At 39.3% G+C, this 16,957-nt stretch overlaps 1 protein-coding gene across 3 annotated transcripts in view; it reads left to right on the plus strand.

Moving 5' to 3' along the window:
- Window positions 1–16,583, plus strand: part of SPTLC1 (serine palmitoyltransferase long chain base subunit 1) — a 51,095-nt gene extending 34,512 nt beyond the window's left edge. For all 3 annotated transcript variants that reach the window (XM_037901663.2, XM_043546881.1, XM_043546882.1), the window contains 6 exons: window positions 3,615–3,710; window positions 4,012–4,108; window positions 4,900–4,954; window positions 11,258–11,375; window positions 13,377–13,450; window positions 14,896–16,583. In XM_037901663.2, the coding sequence (XP_037757591.1) occupies window positions 3,615–3,710; window positions 4,012–4,108; window positions 4,900–4,954; window positions 11,258–11,375; window positions 13,377–13,450; window positions 14,896–14,989 (534 nt within the window). In that variant the 3' untranslated portion in view covers window positions 14,990–16,583. The remainder of the gene's footprint in view (window positions 1–3,614; window positions 3,711–4,011; window positions 4,109–4,899; window positions 4,955–11,257; window positions 11,376–13,376; window positions 13,451–14,895) is intronic.
- Window positions 16,584–16,957: the final 374 nt, after the last annotated feature.

Raw genomic sequence — 16,957 nt, forward strand, 5'->3', positions numbered from 1 at the left:
TGATACTGGTTTTCTTGTATATTTTTGGCAATGACAGTACTAAAAATTTGAAGTGTTCATCTGTGTATGGTAGGAATTTTAAGTCAATCTGTCTATCCAATTACTATGCTGATCTTTTTGTTTAATAGAAGACACAACCACTTAATTTTTTAGTTTAAATAGCAGCATTGGAGGTAGATGGAGTTGGCACTGTTCCCCTTTAAAAGACCCCTTTTATCATCTGCCATTAGCATTCACTTTGGATTTGAATTTTGCACAGAGTTCTCTGAAGAGTGAACTACTTTTAGGAAAAGTCTTAATAAAAACTGGTTTATTTATATCTCTTGTTAGAATGGAGGGGACTAGTGAATGTGATATGCTATTTTTGTCTTATGAGGACATTGTACTTAGGGTTGGTGGTGGAATACATTTGGCACTGGGGAGTCTTTAGTCTAATACTCTGCTCATACACATGTGGCAACAGACTCATCAGTTTACATAGTAATGTGAGCCTGCATGTGTGATAGTAGAGATGAGTTTTAATTTTAAATGCAGTAGAATATTTTTGCTCTTAAACAAAATGTTAAGTGGGAAAGAAATGCTGCTTAAAAATAATCAATCCTACTTACATGAAAGAATGTTTTTAAAGTGCATGAATATTAAATATCACCATGCTACAGATGGGCACAACTTATTGTAACTTCTCCAAAGACATTTGTATCATACTTTGTTTGGGTACCAATATCTCTGTTTTAGCCTGTACTTGGGCATGGCACACTTCAGAACACCAAGACGTGGACTTGAAAGAGGGTATCTTAAAGCTAAAGTGGAAGGTACTGTAGAGGTGTCTCCACAGTTAAGGTTGCATTCCGCTTTTCACTGAAAGCATAATTAACTTCTCTCTATTTGACAGCTCACTGAATTTAGTCTCTAAAAATACTTGCCATTTTTTTCAAGATAAATTAAGTCCATTCAGTTTATAAATTGGGCCCAGGCACTTTTTTTACTGCCCGTACCTACACCACCACAAACTCAAAATTTTACATTAACAGAAAAATATTCTGGTAGGGAAGGTCACAAGTCCCTCTCTGTGTACTGTGCCTCCATTCCTGACTCTCCTTCAGTGGGGCACAGGGTGGTTGGCATATGAAGTCAGACTTTCTATAGGTAGGTTCTAGCCATAGCCTGGCTCATTGTGCTCGCAAATTCAGTGGGTTCCCTATGCTTGGGAACACTGGTTTGGCATGACCTGTATAGTGAGGCCACCAGGGGCCCATCTCGTCATCAGCCATTGGCTGGGGAAGGAAGAAAAGTGCACATAGGAGGCAGTGGTTCCTCAGCAGAAGCGACTTTCGCAACCTTCTGAACATTGGTAATGTCAAATTCTATCTCCTTCTATCTGACCTCTGGCATCCTTTCTTCTCTGCTGATCTCTCCCAACATTGCACTCCCTGCCTTCCATGCTCCCATGTCTTCTCCACTTCTCCTGCCTTTGTTTCCTGCTCATTTGCTCTAACTCATCCAACCCACATAATATATTTGGAACAAAATAAAAAAACAATTTGAAGAAACACAGTGCAAGTGGGACTACCATGGTGTTTGCCAAGCATCATTTGATTGCTTGGCTTGTTGTAAAATCCCTTTGCCCATCCCCGGTCTTTGTCAGTCTTGTCTATTTAGAATTAAAGCTCTTTGTGGTAAAGACCATTTCTTTCTATGTGCTGTATTGCACACCTCAAAAAGAGAACTTGTTTGCAACCAATGAGTTAATGGGACAATTAGGTATTTCTCGGATTTAAAGCCAACTCCAGTTAAGCATGTACTTAAATACTCCTGAGGGAATTATGCACCAAAAAATTATGCACCCAATATTTCAAAATTCTGCAAATTTTATTTGTCAATAAATGTGGCTCCGGCATGGCAGTGGGGAGCACAGGCCATTGGCTGCATTGAGGTGGGAGGAGATCACCCTGAAGCCCTCACCTCCCCCAGTACAGGGACTCGGCAGTGAGGCTGCACCTGACCCTGACAGAGTGCAAGAGCTGGGCCTGCCCCAGAAACACCTCAGGGTCCTGCCCCTTTGTGCCAGGCGCACCAGGTGTGAGTAGGAAGGGTTAGCCCAGCAGGATCCAAGTGTGGAGAGGCTTAGTGTGGGGGGATCCAGATGTGGGGCGAGAGGTTTCTTTGTGGGGCAATCTGGGTGTGGGTAGCTCAGTGGAAGATTTGGATGCACAGGGGCTCGTTGGTGGGTTCTGGGTGCAAGGGCAATAGGACTCTGCAGGGGATTCAGGTGATAGTGGTTGGGCTCAGCGGGTGGGGGTAGATAGGGCTTGGTGGGAGGGTCTGGGTGTGGAGGTTCAGTGCAGGGGGGTCTGGGTAGTGGGAGTCCAGGTGCAGCTGGTTGGGGCTCAGTGGGGTGGGGGTCTGGGTGTGGGGGACTTGTCGGAGGGATCCAGGTGTAGGGGGGTAGGGCTCCTCAGGGTGAGGGTTCGATGGGCCTGCTTAATGGGGGAGCCCCAGCTGCTGCCGAGGGGACACTGCCTGCTGAGATTCTGCTCCCCCCCTTGATTCCCCTGTCCCTTTTTCTTCTCCACCCACCTCCTCACCCACCTTCCCTCATTTCCCCCAACCCCACCATAGGAACTCACTGTTCCACAAAAAATAGGAAGGCTCCCAAAACACAAAATGGAAGAAGAACTAGTACTGGGACCCAGAAGGCTGCGTTCAGCTGCAGAGTCAGCGGAGCCCAAGACCAGAGACTGCCTCCGAGGGGGGCAGTGGCACATAACCCTGTGTGCCCACCCCCCATGCCTCACCTCTGTTTGGGGGACAGCCCCCCGCAAAAAAACTGCACATGTGGTCGTGCGCCCCCACGAGGCTTCCCTGCCATTTTCTGCAGGGAAAAGCAGGAAATGTGGGGGGAGAGGGGAGGGTGGGCCATTTTCTGCTGTGGGTGCTCAGACCCGCAGAATCCCCCTAGGAGTATAGTACTGGCATGCATGTGTGCTCAGCCTTCCTTTCTCTCCCCCCTTCCCTTCCCTCCCTCCCCCTGCCCAGCCCCCATCTCTAAGGCTGCTCCAGGCATGCTGGAACAGATGCGTTGCCAGGGAAGAGGCACGTGTCCCCTGGCAGATTTTGCATTTTTCTGCGTGGGGGGCACAGAAAAATGCAGGCCATATGACTTCTGCGCCTCCACATCGGCGCAGAATCCCCCCACGAGTAACTGAAATCACATTCAGTCCCATTGACTTAATTGGGACAACTCCCATGCTTAAAATAGATCAGGTACCAAAGTACCTCATTAGATTGGGGCCTACACGTGCATAATTTTATTGTTACATGCTGCATATATTGCAATACCTGAAAACATTTAAGTGAAATATATATGGATCCTTAAAAACATAGTTTTAAAGCTCCTTGTTTGTGTCATTTAAACACAGTTATGGCTGAACTGTCTCCATTTTAATTTGAAACTGTGTATGCGTGGTAGGTAGCCTGGTATATTTTGCCCTAGTACACATGTTAATTTGAAGCGTAGTTTATATATTGTAAATTACCTTGATTTAATTAAGCATCACTTCACTTCCGTCCACCTCATTCCTCTCTCATAATATATTCTGTTAATTGAATGGCAGATTGATGATATAGATCTGATTAGTGCAAACATGGAGAATTCCCTGGCTTCTATTGGAGGATTTTGCTGTGGAAGATCTTTTGTTATTGACCATCAGGTATGCCACCTCTTATTTTTAAATGGAATAGCAGACTGAATTTCTAAGAAATGACAGTGACTTGACTTCTGTTTGTAAGCTGCATCTTGATATAAATGATTTACATAGGAGTTTGTTCCATTTAGAAGACCACTTCTTCAGAAAGATTGTGTGGATGAGTTAGAGAACCACTGTTCAGTTATGATTTTTCCTTAATTTAAACCAAATGACTTTAAAGATTTTTTTTTCTGTACTATCGTGAACAAGCAAAATTGATATAAAAGCTTTTCAGCTTTGTTTGACTCTTCATTTTCTTTCTCAGCGATTGTCGGGTCAGGGTTACTGCTTTTCAGCCTCTCTGCCTCCCCTACTAGCTGCTGCTGCTATTGAGGCCCTCAATATCATGGAAGAGAATCCAGGTATTTCATTCTGAAAAATCAGATACTTTGTAATGATAATAATAAAAAGTTATTCTGTTCAGAGAGAACACTAACTGTTGGAGCTCAAGATTATAGCCTGTGGGCATAATTTCCCCCACTTCCATCCCTCACCCTCTTAGTCCAGCACTTCCTCATTTACTTTTCCCTTTCTTTCGTTCATTCTCTTTGCTCCCTTTCCACTGACTCTTTCTGCATCTTACAGTCACTATCTCCTTTTCACTCATTCTCCCTTTAACTTTCCCTCCCACTCTCTCTTCCCATCATACATCTCTTTCCTACCCCCTTCCTTTTTCACACACAGTGAAAAAGAGAAGTGGAGATGGAAACAGCCAGAGAAGGGAGCCACTGAACACTTATTAAAAACTGTTATTGTTCACTACGAACAAATGTCCTACTGATTTCCCTCCTCCCATTTGACCAGAACATATTTGGTAATTTTCAAGGTAAGTTAAGGAAAAAAGGGGGTCATAGTTATCAAAGGTTGTAGCCCGCTCTTACTTTCCAATTATATTCCTTCAGCCTATAGTGTCTTGATTCTCCATGTGATGTCCTTTAATTGGCTCACACAAAAAAGTTATAGACAGAAACTACTCCACTGGAATAGCAGTGGCAGGGGGAGGGGGAGAGAACACATTTGTCACCCCTTAGGAGTGACTAGAAGAGGTAAAGAGGCTCAAACTTTAGTATTAAACTTTAATATTTTAAACACTTATTTGGGATTTATAGAAATATACAGCAAGAGACTGAGGCTCTTTTTTCTTTTTGTCTAGTCATTTTTCAGATTTTACGAGAGAAATGCAAACGGATTCACAAAGCTTTGCAAAGGTAAACTATTTGATCTTGACTACTGTCAACTTGCTCAACATTTTATAGATCGCAAAGTATCATGAATATAATACCCTCTATAATTGAGTTTAATATAATTCTTCTGGCAACAGATTTTTGATAATACAGTAAGTATTCTAGATTTGATACCTTATGTATTTATAGTCAATTGACTAATTTTCAGAATAAATACCTACCTGCTCCTATAGTTCCAATTCAATTTCAATATCAGATTAAAGTTTCTTAAAATTCTGTCAGTTATTGCAGTAATCTATAATCCAGTTTTAATGACCACTGATTTTTTAGCAGTGGTCAAGCAATTACAATATTCTACTTTTTATTTCACAACAGTATTTGCTTTATCTGTATTCTTTCTGATAGTCTTTTAGTGGTTAGTTTTGTAATCTAGAAAAAAAAAATTTCTAATGGTTCTGATAAAGAAATAAAGTCAGTTTTTGCTTAAGGCTTTCCTTGTAAGGTGATGTAAGTAGTCCAGAACAGTCTGGTCTCCTTGAATTGTGCTTCTGTGCCAATAACTGTTTGTTTGGTCTCAATGTTGCTTGATAAACTTAAATTCTCTTACAACTAATCGTAATGGGGGGCACTAAACAATTGATGATTGAAACTTGTAACTGAGGTAAAATGGTCATAGCAGATATGTAACAGTGCTATTCTTCTGTAGTTATATTTGTAGGTATTTATATAGGAGCCATATAAACTTTTTCTTAAGAAATTAATGAGTGTAGCTAGAGGAACAATACAGACTCAAACAAATTCACTATGAACAGACTAGAAGTTTGAATGTCACGCAGATAAACTGTCAGTAACAAAATCTCATTAAAATCAGCTACTACACTGGAAACTTTGAATTTACCTTTAAAAAGCTGTTAGTAGTAATCTTGAGAAATACAGACAAGAGCCTTACTTCAGTATTGAGGAAAATTGGTTACAAAGATATTTACAAACGTAGATGAAAGTGATAGGGACAGACTGCGTGTAAGAAGAAATTGTGCACCTCTAATTTATTAGAACTCTTGGTGTCTACAACAAGTGTCTAAGAGCTGGATGTCAATTTATTTTAACTATCAAAATGCCTTTGACAAAATCCTCACAAGAGGATGTTATGGAAAATTAAGCACAGGGTGAGACAAGTACTGTCACGGTTTAGGAACTGGGCAAAATTGAAAATGAGTAGGATTAACAAATGGTCAAGTTTCAATCTGACAAATGGCTAACAGTGGGGTGCCTCATGATTCTGTACTAGGACTGGTATTTAATATCACTATCAAAAAAGCTAACTGTGTGTGTGTGTTTTTTTTTAATATAATGGCATATATATATATATAATACACACCCACACCCACACCCCGCAAGCCGTATTCAAGGGGTGTGTGTGTGTCACTATAGAAATCCATGGTACACCCACACCTTGAATACTGCATGCAATTCTGGTCGCCCAATCTCAAAAAAATATAATAGAATTGGAAAAAGTACAGAGAATGGCAACAAAAATTATTAGGGGAATGGAACCACCTCCATATGAAATTTTTTTAAAAAAAGACAGGGACTGCTCACTTCAGAAAAGAGAGATGACCGGTGTGGGTAGAGGGGACAGTATATGATAGTCTATAGAAACATGAATGTTGCAGAGAAAGTGAATAGGAGAGTGTTATTTACCCCTTCAGATAACACAGGAACCAGGGCTCACCCAATGATCTTAATAGGCAGCAGGTTTAAAACAAACATAAGGAAGTACTACTTCACACAACCCACAGTCAAGCTGTGGAACTCATTGCCAAGGGATGTTGTGAAGGCCAAAAGTAGAAGTGGGTTCAAAAAAGAATTTAATAAGTTTATGAAGGATAGGCCCATCAATGGCTATTAGCCAAGATGGTCAGGGACACAATCCCATGCTCTGGTGTCCCTAACTGCCAGAAGCTGGGACTGGATGACAGGCAATAGATTACTTGAAATTGTCCTGTTCTGTTCATTCCGTCTGAAGCATCTGGCACCTGCCATTTATGGAAGACAGGATACTGGGCTAGACGGATCATTGGTCTGACCCAGTATGGCCTTTCTTACATTCTTCTTGATAAGGGCTTGAGCAACTGTATAATGGCAAAACTTGTACAGTAACTCCTCACTTAAAGTCGTCCCGGTTAACGTTGTTTTGTTATGTTGCTGATCAATTAGGGAACATGCTCTTTTAAAGTTGTGCAGTGCTCCCTTATGTTGGCAGCCGCCTGCTTTGTCCACTGCTTGCAGGAAGAGAAGCCCATTGGAGCTAGCTGGTGGGGCTTGGAACCAGGGTGGACCGGCAGCCCCCCATCAGCTCCCCGCTCCCCTAAGTTCCCTATGCAGCAGCTGCCCAGAAGGCTATCAGTTGCTCGCAGTTCAGCTGTCCCTACCCCCACTGCCATGTGCTGCTCCTGCCCTCTGCCCTGGAGCTGCTCCTGGGAGCCTCCTGCTTGCTGTGTGTGGGGGAGAAGGGGGTGCTAATGTCAGGGTGTCTCCCTCCCCCCTGCTCCTGCACCCCGCTTACCCCTCCTCCATATAGAACAGGTTGGGGACACAGAGGGAGAGAGACAGAGAGCTTGGGGCAGCAGCTGGTGTCTCAACTTCCTGATCGACTTTAAAAAGACAATGCACTTAAGAGTGGGGTCAGTGTACTTAAAGGGGCAATGCGCATCTCTCTCTCTCTCTCCCCCCCCCCACCCCCCGCCACACACACAGGGTATGTGTCTGTCTGCCATGCTGTCTCCCCTCCCTCCATTTGTGCTGCCTTGTAGAGTGTGAGGCTACATTAACAACGTGTGAACCCTTGAGGGCTCAGCCAAAAGCTAGTTCATCATTTAGCAGTAAGGCATTCTCTGGGAAATATCCCACTCTCTTCCACCCTTCTAACTTCACCACCTCAACCAAGCTTCACAATCATCATCGCTGTATACAGTATTAAATTGTTTTAAAACGTATAGTTAGTGTGTGTGTGTGTGTGTGTGTGTGTGTGTGTGTTTATATATATTACACACACACACAGTTTTTTGGTCTGGTGAAAAAAATTTCCCTGGAACCTAAACCCCGCCCCCACCCCCATTTAAATTAATTCTTATGGGGATTTGGATTCGCTTAACATCGTTTCACTTAAAGTCACATTTTTTCAGGAACATAACTACAACATTAAGCAAGGAGTTACTGTAGAGGACACAATTATTTAAGTTCAGCAGCATTAGAGAAGACTAAAAGACTGGTGCTAGTTGTGGGCACTCAAGGGTAGATGAAATTCCCTGACAAACGTAAAAGCACGTCAGAAGGAATAATTTGAACTACTCTTGCATATTGCTGGATTTTAAATTAATAATCGCTTTAGAAAATGTGCGGTGACTGCCAAAATAGCAGGGGAGGGGAGAGAAATAGGGTGTATAAAAAAAAGTATATAGAAAATACAGAATGTATTATGCCATTATATAAATCAGTAGTATGCCTTTGTCTGGAATACGGTATTTACTTCTGATTTTTCTCTCTCTCCCATATATACATATCTATACAGTTTAACTAAGATTGAAAAGAATGGATATAAGTTTTCAGAAGTGAAAAGTACAATAGAACTGTATAAAATAATGAAAGGTAAACAGGAGTTTGATTTTTCCTCCTTTTCATAACACAAAAACAAGCAAATTGAAAGGCAGCAAATTTAAAACCAGCAAAAAATCCTTTTTTACACAGTGCACAAGTAGGCACTTTGAAATTCAGTGTCACAAGATACCACCGATACCAAGAGCTTAATAGAATTCAGAATAGGTTTAGATCTTCATAAGGATAATGAGAAAATCCACATTTCCCATATATATGTTAAAATAAGGAGGTAAGTATATATAAGGTCTCATGCTTCAGGGCACAAGCCAACCATTAGCTAATGAGTGGGGGGAGGATGTAATTCTTCCTAAACCCGATAGTAAAGTTATTCCATCACTCTCTGCTCTTAAGTTTCTTTCGCCTTTTCTTGAGGTAGCAGACAAGGCATTGGATGAGATTCCTATACAATATTGTCTTTAAATAGTATGAATTGGTATCCTATTTTAAAAATGGATGAATGGCAGTGATTAGAGGTGGGAAACACTTTTATGCAAGATTCCATAATTTAGCTGCTTCACTGGAAAAGTTAAGATCGGGGGCGGGGTGGGATGTTACTACTCTGTGCATGCTGTGGACTTGCAAATGTTATTTCACTTAACCAAAGCTTGCAAGAAAAGCACAGCCAACCTTTTGTTTCTTTCACATACTGAGTGTCCCTTTCTCTGACAAAACTGTGCTGAACTGGCTCTTTTGCATTTCTTATTGTTCATCCTTGGTTAGACAGCTGCTTGAGTCGGATTAGGGTTTATTAACTAGAGTTGTAACTGACAGAACTTCAAATTAGACGTCAATTTGGGATTTGCAAAGCAGCCTCTAAGTCAAGTGTGTATAGTTAATACAAGACATTGTTGTCTGGACAGAGTCAGTGAGATTCAAAGTTTGCATTGGCAGTGATACAAAGGCTGTTTCCTGATTTAAAATACATTAACTCTTACTCATCCTCTCCTGCCCTCCCCTCCTTTCTTTTTGAGGCTGTTCATGAATGCTTTACCTAGCTTAAATTAAAATTTCATATTATGTAATTAGCTACTGATATCATTAATATATTGATGCACAGCTTTTAAAAAGAAAATCTCATTGTTAGTAGCAAGTATTCATTAAGTTCTAGCAGATATATACTCAGTTTTAAGACTAAGAGAATATTATTTGCTGCAAGGAAACCTTTTTATCTATTAATTTAAGCTGTATGGTAACATGTCTGACTACAGTGCCTATCTGTTAATTTCTAGAATTGTGCTTCTATACCATCAGGTCACTATCATAGAACGTACCTAATGACTGACATCTGTCATGCTATATATTCCATTTGTGATTCTACATTACAGAATGGCCTCAGACTGCTTCTCATGGCTCCATATGTTGCCACTTATTGTCTTCCCCAGGATTTCTAAAGATATATGCCAGTATTTGAACATTTGCTCTTTTAACTGCATGACTCTCTTTTTAGAAACAACTTCAGATTTTATATCTACATGACACCAGTTGTGAGTGCAGTTTTGTTGCTGCAAAAATTGAAGGCCAGTTTAAGTTCCCTTTCAAAACTGGGCTCCAAATCAGTAGAGCTTTGTGGAAATACAAGGCGTATTTCAGACCTTAAAACATCTCTTTCGATTATTCATTATGTCTGTGGCACTCTGTTCTTCCCATGGATTTGACAACTTGTGTTTTCTGAAAAGACCCTAACTTCTTGCTGCTTTTTTTAATAGGAAACTAATATGGGGATAAAAAATACTTTATACATTTACAACACATTGTGTGTAATACAAACTGACCAAAGTCAGAAAATCTAAGTTAAGGTTGACAGTAGCAAAATAGTGCATATATGTGATATGCTGTTAATATTTGGGAGCAAAGGATTGGCTTTTTTCATCCTTTCTTGATAGGGAATTTACAGCTCTGCATGAGAGAAGGTGATTCTTCCCCTCTCCCACTACTGATTCTAAATTATGATTTCGGTGTCCAGGTGTCTTCTTTTTTTATTGGTAAAACACATTGCATGTAAACATCTTTTCTCAAGTGTTTGTTTTTGTTTTTGTTTTTTAAAGACTTGAAAGGATCAGAGTCTTGAAAATCACGGAATAAGTTATGTTAGGTTCGTGTATTACAAACCTTAAGGAATTGTAAAGGAAGGGCATTCAATTGACATAAAATCTTATTTTAAAAATTAACATTAGCTATGGCAGACAACTGATTCCCCATTTGTTTTGTAAATTTTTTGTTTGAGCAGGACAAGCTATTAAAGTTAATTAGTTTTGCGAGGGAGAAATCAGAGGAAAGCAGATAAAGAATATACGGGATAGGAATTGTATAAAGCAATAAAACTGAATTAAAATAAATCCTCTATCTTGCCCAGATTCACCAGGAGTGTGAAAGAAACAATGTGGAGTGGGTTGTTTGATTTGGTCAATAATTAGATGTTCTCATGAGTAATTCAAGGCTACATAGTTTAAATTTTATATTGTGGTTGCTGGTATACAGAAGTTCAAAGGTGTAAAGCTTTGTTTGCGTCTGAATTTGTTTTGTAACAAATACTCCCGATGTAAAACAATTTAGAAAGTTTTCCTGAAATACCACCAAAACTGAGCAAGCCTTTAAATAGCATCTTTTCGCTGTCTATTTATATACTTCCGATCAGATGTACGCTGAAACTATTTATTTGATTTGTTTCAGAATCTCTGGTCTACTAGTTGTGGGAGAGTCATTTTCTCCAGCATTACACCTTCAGTTAGAAGAGACCAGTGGCTCTCGAGAGAATGATATGAAGTTACTCAAGAGAATTGCAGATTATGTAAGTGTTCCTTTTGCAATTAAAGCATATCTGCCTTTTAATTATTAGCAAAGCAACAATTTTGTGCAAAGCCATGGCATGTAGTTGGTTGAATTACTGTATGACCTGGAGTGTTCCAGATCCCATTTGGAAAATAGCAATTGAATAGAGAGAACAGCAGAGGCCTGTGTTCGCTTCTTGAAAGTGTAGGTGAGATGGTAATGTAGAGGAAATGGTGTAAACAAAAAAAAAAAACAATCACAGGAGTGGAGTGAGGTTAGGAAAATAGCCTGAGAGGGGAGGAAACATCCACTCAAAAACTCACTTCCCCAGCTGCAAAAGTCTTTATCATCCACCCCATGGTAGCAGTCTTCCTCCCCTCTCCTGCTTTGATTTTGATAATCAATAAAATATTTGACCTTGGTACTGGACAACATTAATACATGTCAGAGACATATCAAAACACAAGTTTCTCTTTAACTTTAAGAGAATGGATGTGTATGAACAGATTGGAGAGAACTTTTGAGATTTATAGAAATTCAGGTTATTCTCTATGAGCAGATTTCTGTTGCTGTACTGAACCACTTGTGATTCAGCTGTATTTTTTTATAAAGCTGTTTGTTTTTACAGGATGAAATTTTACATTTGAGTCCATGAACATTATTATTATTTGGCAGACTTTTATAATGTTTAGCACTTAAAGCACTTTCCATCATCACTATACACTAAGGTGCCACAAGTCCTCCTTTTCTTTTTGCGGATACAGACTAACACGGCTGCTACTCTGAAACTAATTCTCAAGACACCCAATTTGAGAAGTGTATAAGTATGTTATAGATGAGTGATGTGTCTTGTGCATTTTCGGGTTGGGGGAGGATGATAGTACTTGTTTTGTGCTTGAGCTCATCTAACTTATCCAAATTCGAAGAATGTAATTCTTTGAAAGAGGTGCTCTTCTGTTTTAAGAAATCTTTTAAATGTCAGCATTCATATTAAACAGTTTTCTGTATATGCCCAGTAACTGCCTACCTTGGTGGTTTTAGTACAAGTTGAATAATGTAGAGCCATTATGCTGAGGAGCTCTCTCTCCTTTTTTTCCATGGGAGTCTTTATTAAAGAATAAGATAATACTCATGGTATATAACCTACAATAACTTTTTATTCCTTAAAGACTGCAGTTACCTTCTTCTCTGCCAGTATAGCTACAAATGTTAAGTCATGAAGTTAATCAGTCCTCTCTTAAATCTAGTCACAGTAGTTGTATTGACTTCCAGCAGCAACGACTTCTACAGACAGGGTTACTAGATACTGACATGTAGTCAGCGTATATTAACCAACGTGAACAATTTATGAAGCATCCTAGGATAAATAGAAATGTTGGTCCATAGAAGCAAAGCAGAGATACTCAACAGACATAGTTGGATTCCTTTAGTCCTTTTTGTTTTAAATACCACTATTCTGTAAATAGGCAATTTAATCCTATTTCAAGTAACATTTTTGAGCTGAACTTCGACAAATGTGAAATTAAAGAAGCCTATCCTTAGTCTTCCCAGTTTGGTATATGTAAGAACTTCAACTGACTTATGAAATACCTAGGAGAGCAGTCGTCATACTCCATTTCAGGCCTCCTTCTCTAAAAACCAACTTCACCACTCCCAAAAGCTGGTCATAAGCTGTAGAAGGACAGGTCAAACCTACCCCCTTATCTCTATTCTTCTTGTATAACCCAGCCACCTATATTTAAAAAAGCCTCAAATGAGTTTCTAAAATTTTAAACTTTTAAAGGATGCATTGTGTGCAGGAATGTTTCTTACTGACAGCTAATTAGAGAGATGCTAATAATTCTCTTCTGATACTGGACTTGGTGTTGGTTTGATGTATACTTCTTTCTGCTCTGACTGTGCTGTATGAAATTCTGCCATGTTTGTCTTCCAGACATTAAATAACCACTGTTCATAGAATGTAATGGTAATGTGGTATCAAAGTTCTCAGTTGCATAACTGCTTATTTATATGTCTGCAGTGTATGAATAGAAGTATTGCATTAACTCAGGCCCGCTATCTGGAGAAGGAAGAGAAATGTCTTCCGCCGCCGAGGTGAGTGGAAATTCAGAAACCTCTGTTTCTTTTTATCTGTCTTGAATGAAGAAAACCACCTGACTTTTACCCAAAAAAAAGCTGTCTGCTTTAGGCCTTTTAATAGTTTGCCAGGTGAGGAATGGGAAATATGCTGTCTACAATAAACTTTAAATGGGTATTATGGCATGTTCTAATGGTTATTTACAAGATAATGTATCAAAATAAACTGAATCTTCAGTACCAGCATTGTATTGTTTTCACTACTACCCTGGCTGCTTACCACACAGGTTTTCATAAGAGGCCCACTGAACTTGAAAGTACATCTAAATCTGGGAATAAGACGGTGTGTGGTAGGCAAGTGACATGCTCAATGCCGAATTGGAAAGAGATACTATGTCTATTTTCTTTGCTAGAGAGCCATTGCTTCACAAGTTCTCTATCTTGCCATATACCTTACTTGTCATTGTGCCTGAGTTCATGGCCCAAACATTGCCTTTGAGTGAGGGAGCCATTCCTTCACTCTGCTGGAGAATCAAAATATTGAGTGAGGGTCATAGTTACATAAATAGAGTAAAGAGTTAAGGCTAGGCCTTAGTCTCTTTATTATTAGGATGAGGGGCCTGTTAAGTTAAGGACTTTATCATTAAATGAACCAAACCCTTAGCAAGCTTTAATAATCTATGTAACGTTTATTAAGAATGGAAAATGTAGTTGCTCAGTTCAACATAATCTTATTTATTAGACCAAATGTTCTAAACTGTCAGATTGCGTCTTAACTAAAAGTTAAGAAAAACAGATTCTTGCTAAAAGTTAAACAGGTGGTTTGAGAAGAACAAAGTACCTTAGACCCCAAACATCAGGAACAAGTACTCCAGATAGCAAAGTAGATAAGCTGAGGAAAAATAGCAAACATATGAATAGGGTGAATGGGCAAAATGACACTGTTGCTATGCATGATCTGTATGTAATCGATATGAAGGAACAATTAGAAGGGTGTTTTCTATAAAAATGTAGCATGTACATAGCATGAAATATATCCGATATGACAAGGGAAATAAGTGATTAGGTATGAGTATGCAGAAATGTACAGCTTACATAAGCATTAAAAATCAAAGCAATGCAGAACACACACCCTCCCCTCCACCCCCACCACAAGATCAAACCAGTCTGGATCTGGTAATGAAAGAAACAGCCTTCCTGCACCCCATGATCAGATAACTGATTACTGCCCTTTTCTTCTCTGTTTTATTTACACATTTATACTGTGTTTTAATTAAGGTGGTAGTATATTCTAAAATTCTCACATTAAAGCTTTAAAATTAATAAAGCTTGTTAAGTTGGTGTGAACCAAGTTTTTTACCCAACAATTCTGATATAAATTAAAATTGGTTCAGGAGAAACAAAGCAAGGAATAAGTGTCATTGCCATTATAAGTGCCAACTCTTCTGGTTTTGTCTTTTCAGTATTCGAGTAGTGGTAACAGTGGAACAAACAGAAGAAGAATTGGATAAAGCTGCATCGATTATCAGGGAAGCTGCAGAGTCTGTACTGAATTAAACTGCTGATTTGGATACTTGTATCCTGACATTATGAAAAAATGTTTTCCACTGTATGGTGTCTTGGCTTCCACTCCAAAGGTTCCAGCTGTTTATGGCTCAACCATTGATAGAATTGAAACCTTGATAATTAATGGAGCCATTCCAGAATCGTGTAGATCTGGTGAGGGGAAAAACGATGAATTTTGGAATTACTAAATGACATACACCATATGTAAAGAGTACAAACTCTACTTCTAGTACTGTTTTAAATTGAATATCATTATTGTGCAGCAGTATTTTATATTGATTTCCCCCCCCTTTGTAAAGGCCTTACACTTCCCTCAGTCCCCTGAAAATCTAAACACTCCATTTCTCTCAAAAGATTGATGAGCATTATGAGAATGTAGGAACTTTTAATATAATCTCGATAAAGTAAATTTAATTTTGTTTAAAATATTACCTATTTCAAGATATTTCTAATATATTTAAAAGCTAAATAGTTAAGGTATTAAGGAATTCTTGGTTTTGAGCTATACTAAGTACGTAAGTACTTTATTATTAAAATGATGTACATCCTATATTTATAAACTAAAACTTTCTTCGGTTAACCGTTCCTTGAAACCAGTTCTTAATCATTGCCCCTATAATAGTCCATTTTCCAAAAAGAGAGATTCACATCAAATACAGTTTGATTAATGGATTTGATCTGTAAGTATATGTTGGTTTGACTGTTATAGATGAGGTTTTTCTTATGATTAACTCACATCTAGTTTTAGAATTTGCTACCTTTCATATACTGTATGCAGCCAAGGGGCTAAAGCAGTGGTGGGCAACCTGCAGCCCGTCAGGATAATCGGCTGGTGGGCTACGAGACAGTTTGTTTATACTGACCGTCTGCAGGCACGGCTGGCCATGGTTCACCATTCCAGGCGAATGGGAGCTGCAGGAAGCAGCGCGGGCCTCAGGGATGTGTTATGTAAACAAACTGTCTCGCGGCCCACCGGCAGATTACCCTGACGGGCCGCAGGTTTCCCACCACCGGGCTAAAGACTACTAGTTTGAAGAGATCTAGGAGAGACTTTAAATGGCGGGGCGGGGGACTAACCAAAATTTTGACTCCCCACCCCCCCCTCCACTGTATACCAATAATAACAATGTGAAAGTTCTGAAATGTGATCTCTAAATTATGCTGTGGTTTACTTATCAATAACTATAATTTAGACTTTGATTTTCAAAAATGCTTAAAGGATTTTAGGTATACAAGTCCCACTGAGATACAACTGAACTTATGTACTTTTGAAAATCTCCACCTTCAAGTCCATGTGCGGGTTTGCAGTAAACACAGATGAGGGTACAAACATAACACCAATCACTTGGAAAACAACTGAGGGAGGGTGACATAATTTATTGTGACTTTTATAACATATGAACCATTACTGTGTACTCCAGGAGCTTTTAGAAAGGCTAATTGTGTTTGAAAACATGTTTTGTATTCTGCCTATTCTGTATTCTGGGTTTTTATAATGTCTTTTTTGGTTGCTGCTACAAAGACTACAGTGCTATATTTGGGAAAGAACTTTGTTTAAATAAAGTTAAACATCTTTGATTCAAAATGTCATGTGTCACAGTAAAATTACTACCAAATTTAAAAATTTTTGTGGAATGTTCTACATCAGACACTTCAGTCAAATTTTTCAGTACATAGTGAGGTTGTCTGTGTGCTGTCTTTCCAAGTATAACAAGATATTTGCACTCAGATACACCACCAAAGTTGTGTGGTGTTTGCGTTCTGCTTGGAGTATTTTATATTCCTTCAGAGCCCTACTTCTGGAAGTGTTGACAGTATATTTTATCAGCAGGTATTGCCAAAATCCTGATTCAGAACAAGGACAGATCCTCCTCTCTTTTTGACTGCAGGCCTTGGGCTACAGGAAACTGTGAAGACATCTCCTTTCTATGTCAGGATAACATGGAAAGGTAGCTCACA

Source organism: Chelonia mydas, chromosome 5, assembly GCF_015237465.2.
Source record: "Chelonia mydas isolate rCheMyd1 chromosome 5, rCheMyd1.pri.v2, whole genome shotgun sequence".
Classification (NCBI taxonomy): Eukaryota; Metazoa; Chordata; order Testudines; family Cheloniidae; genus Chelonia; species Chelonia mydas.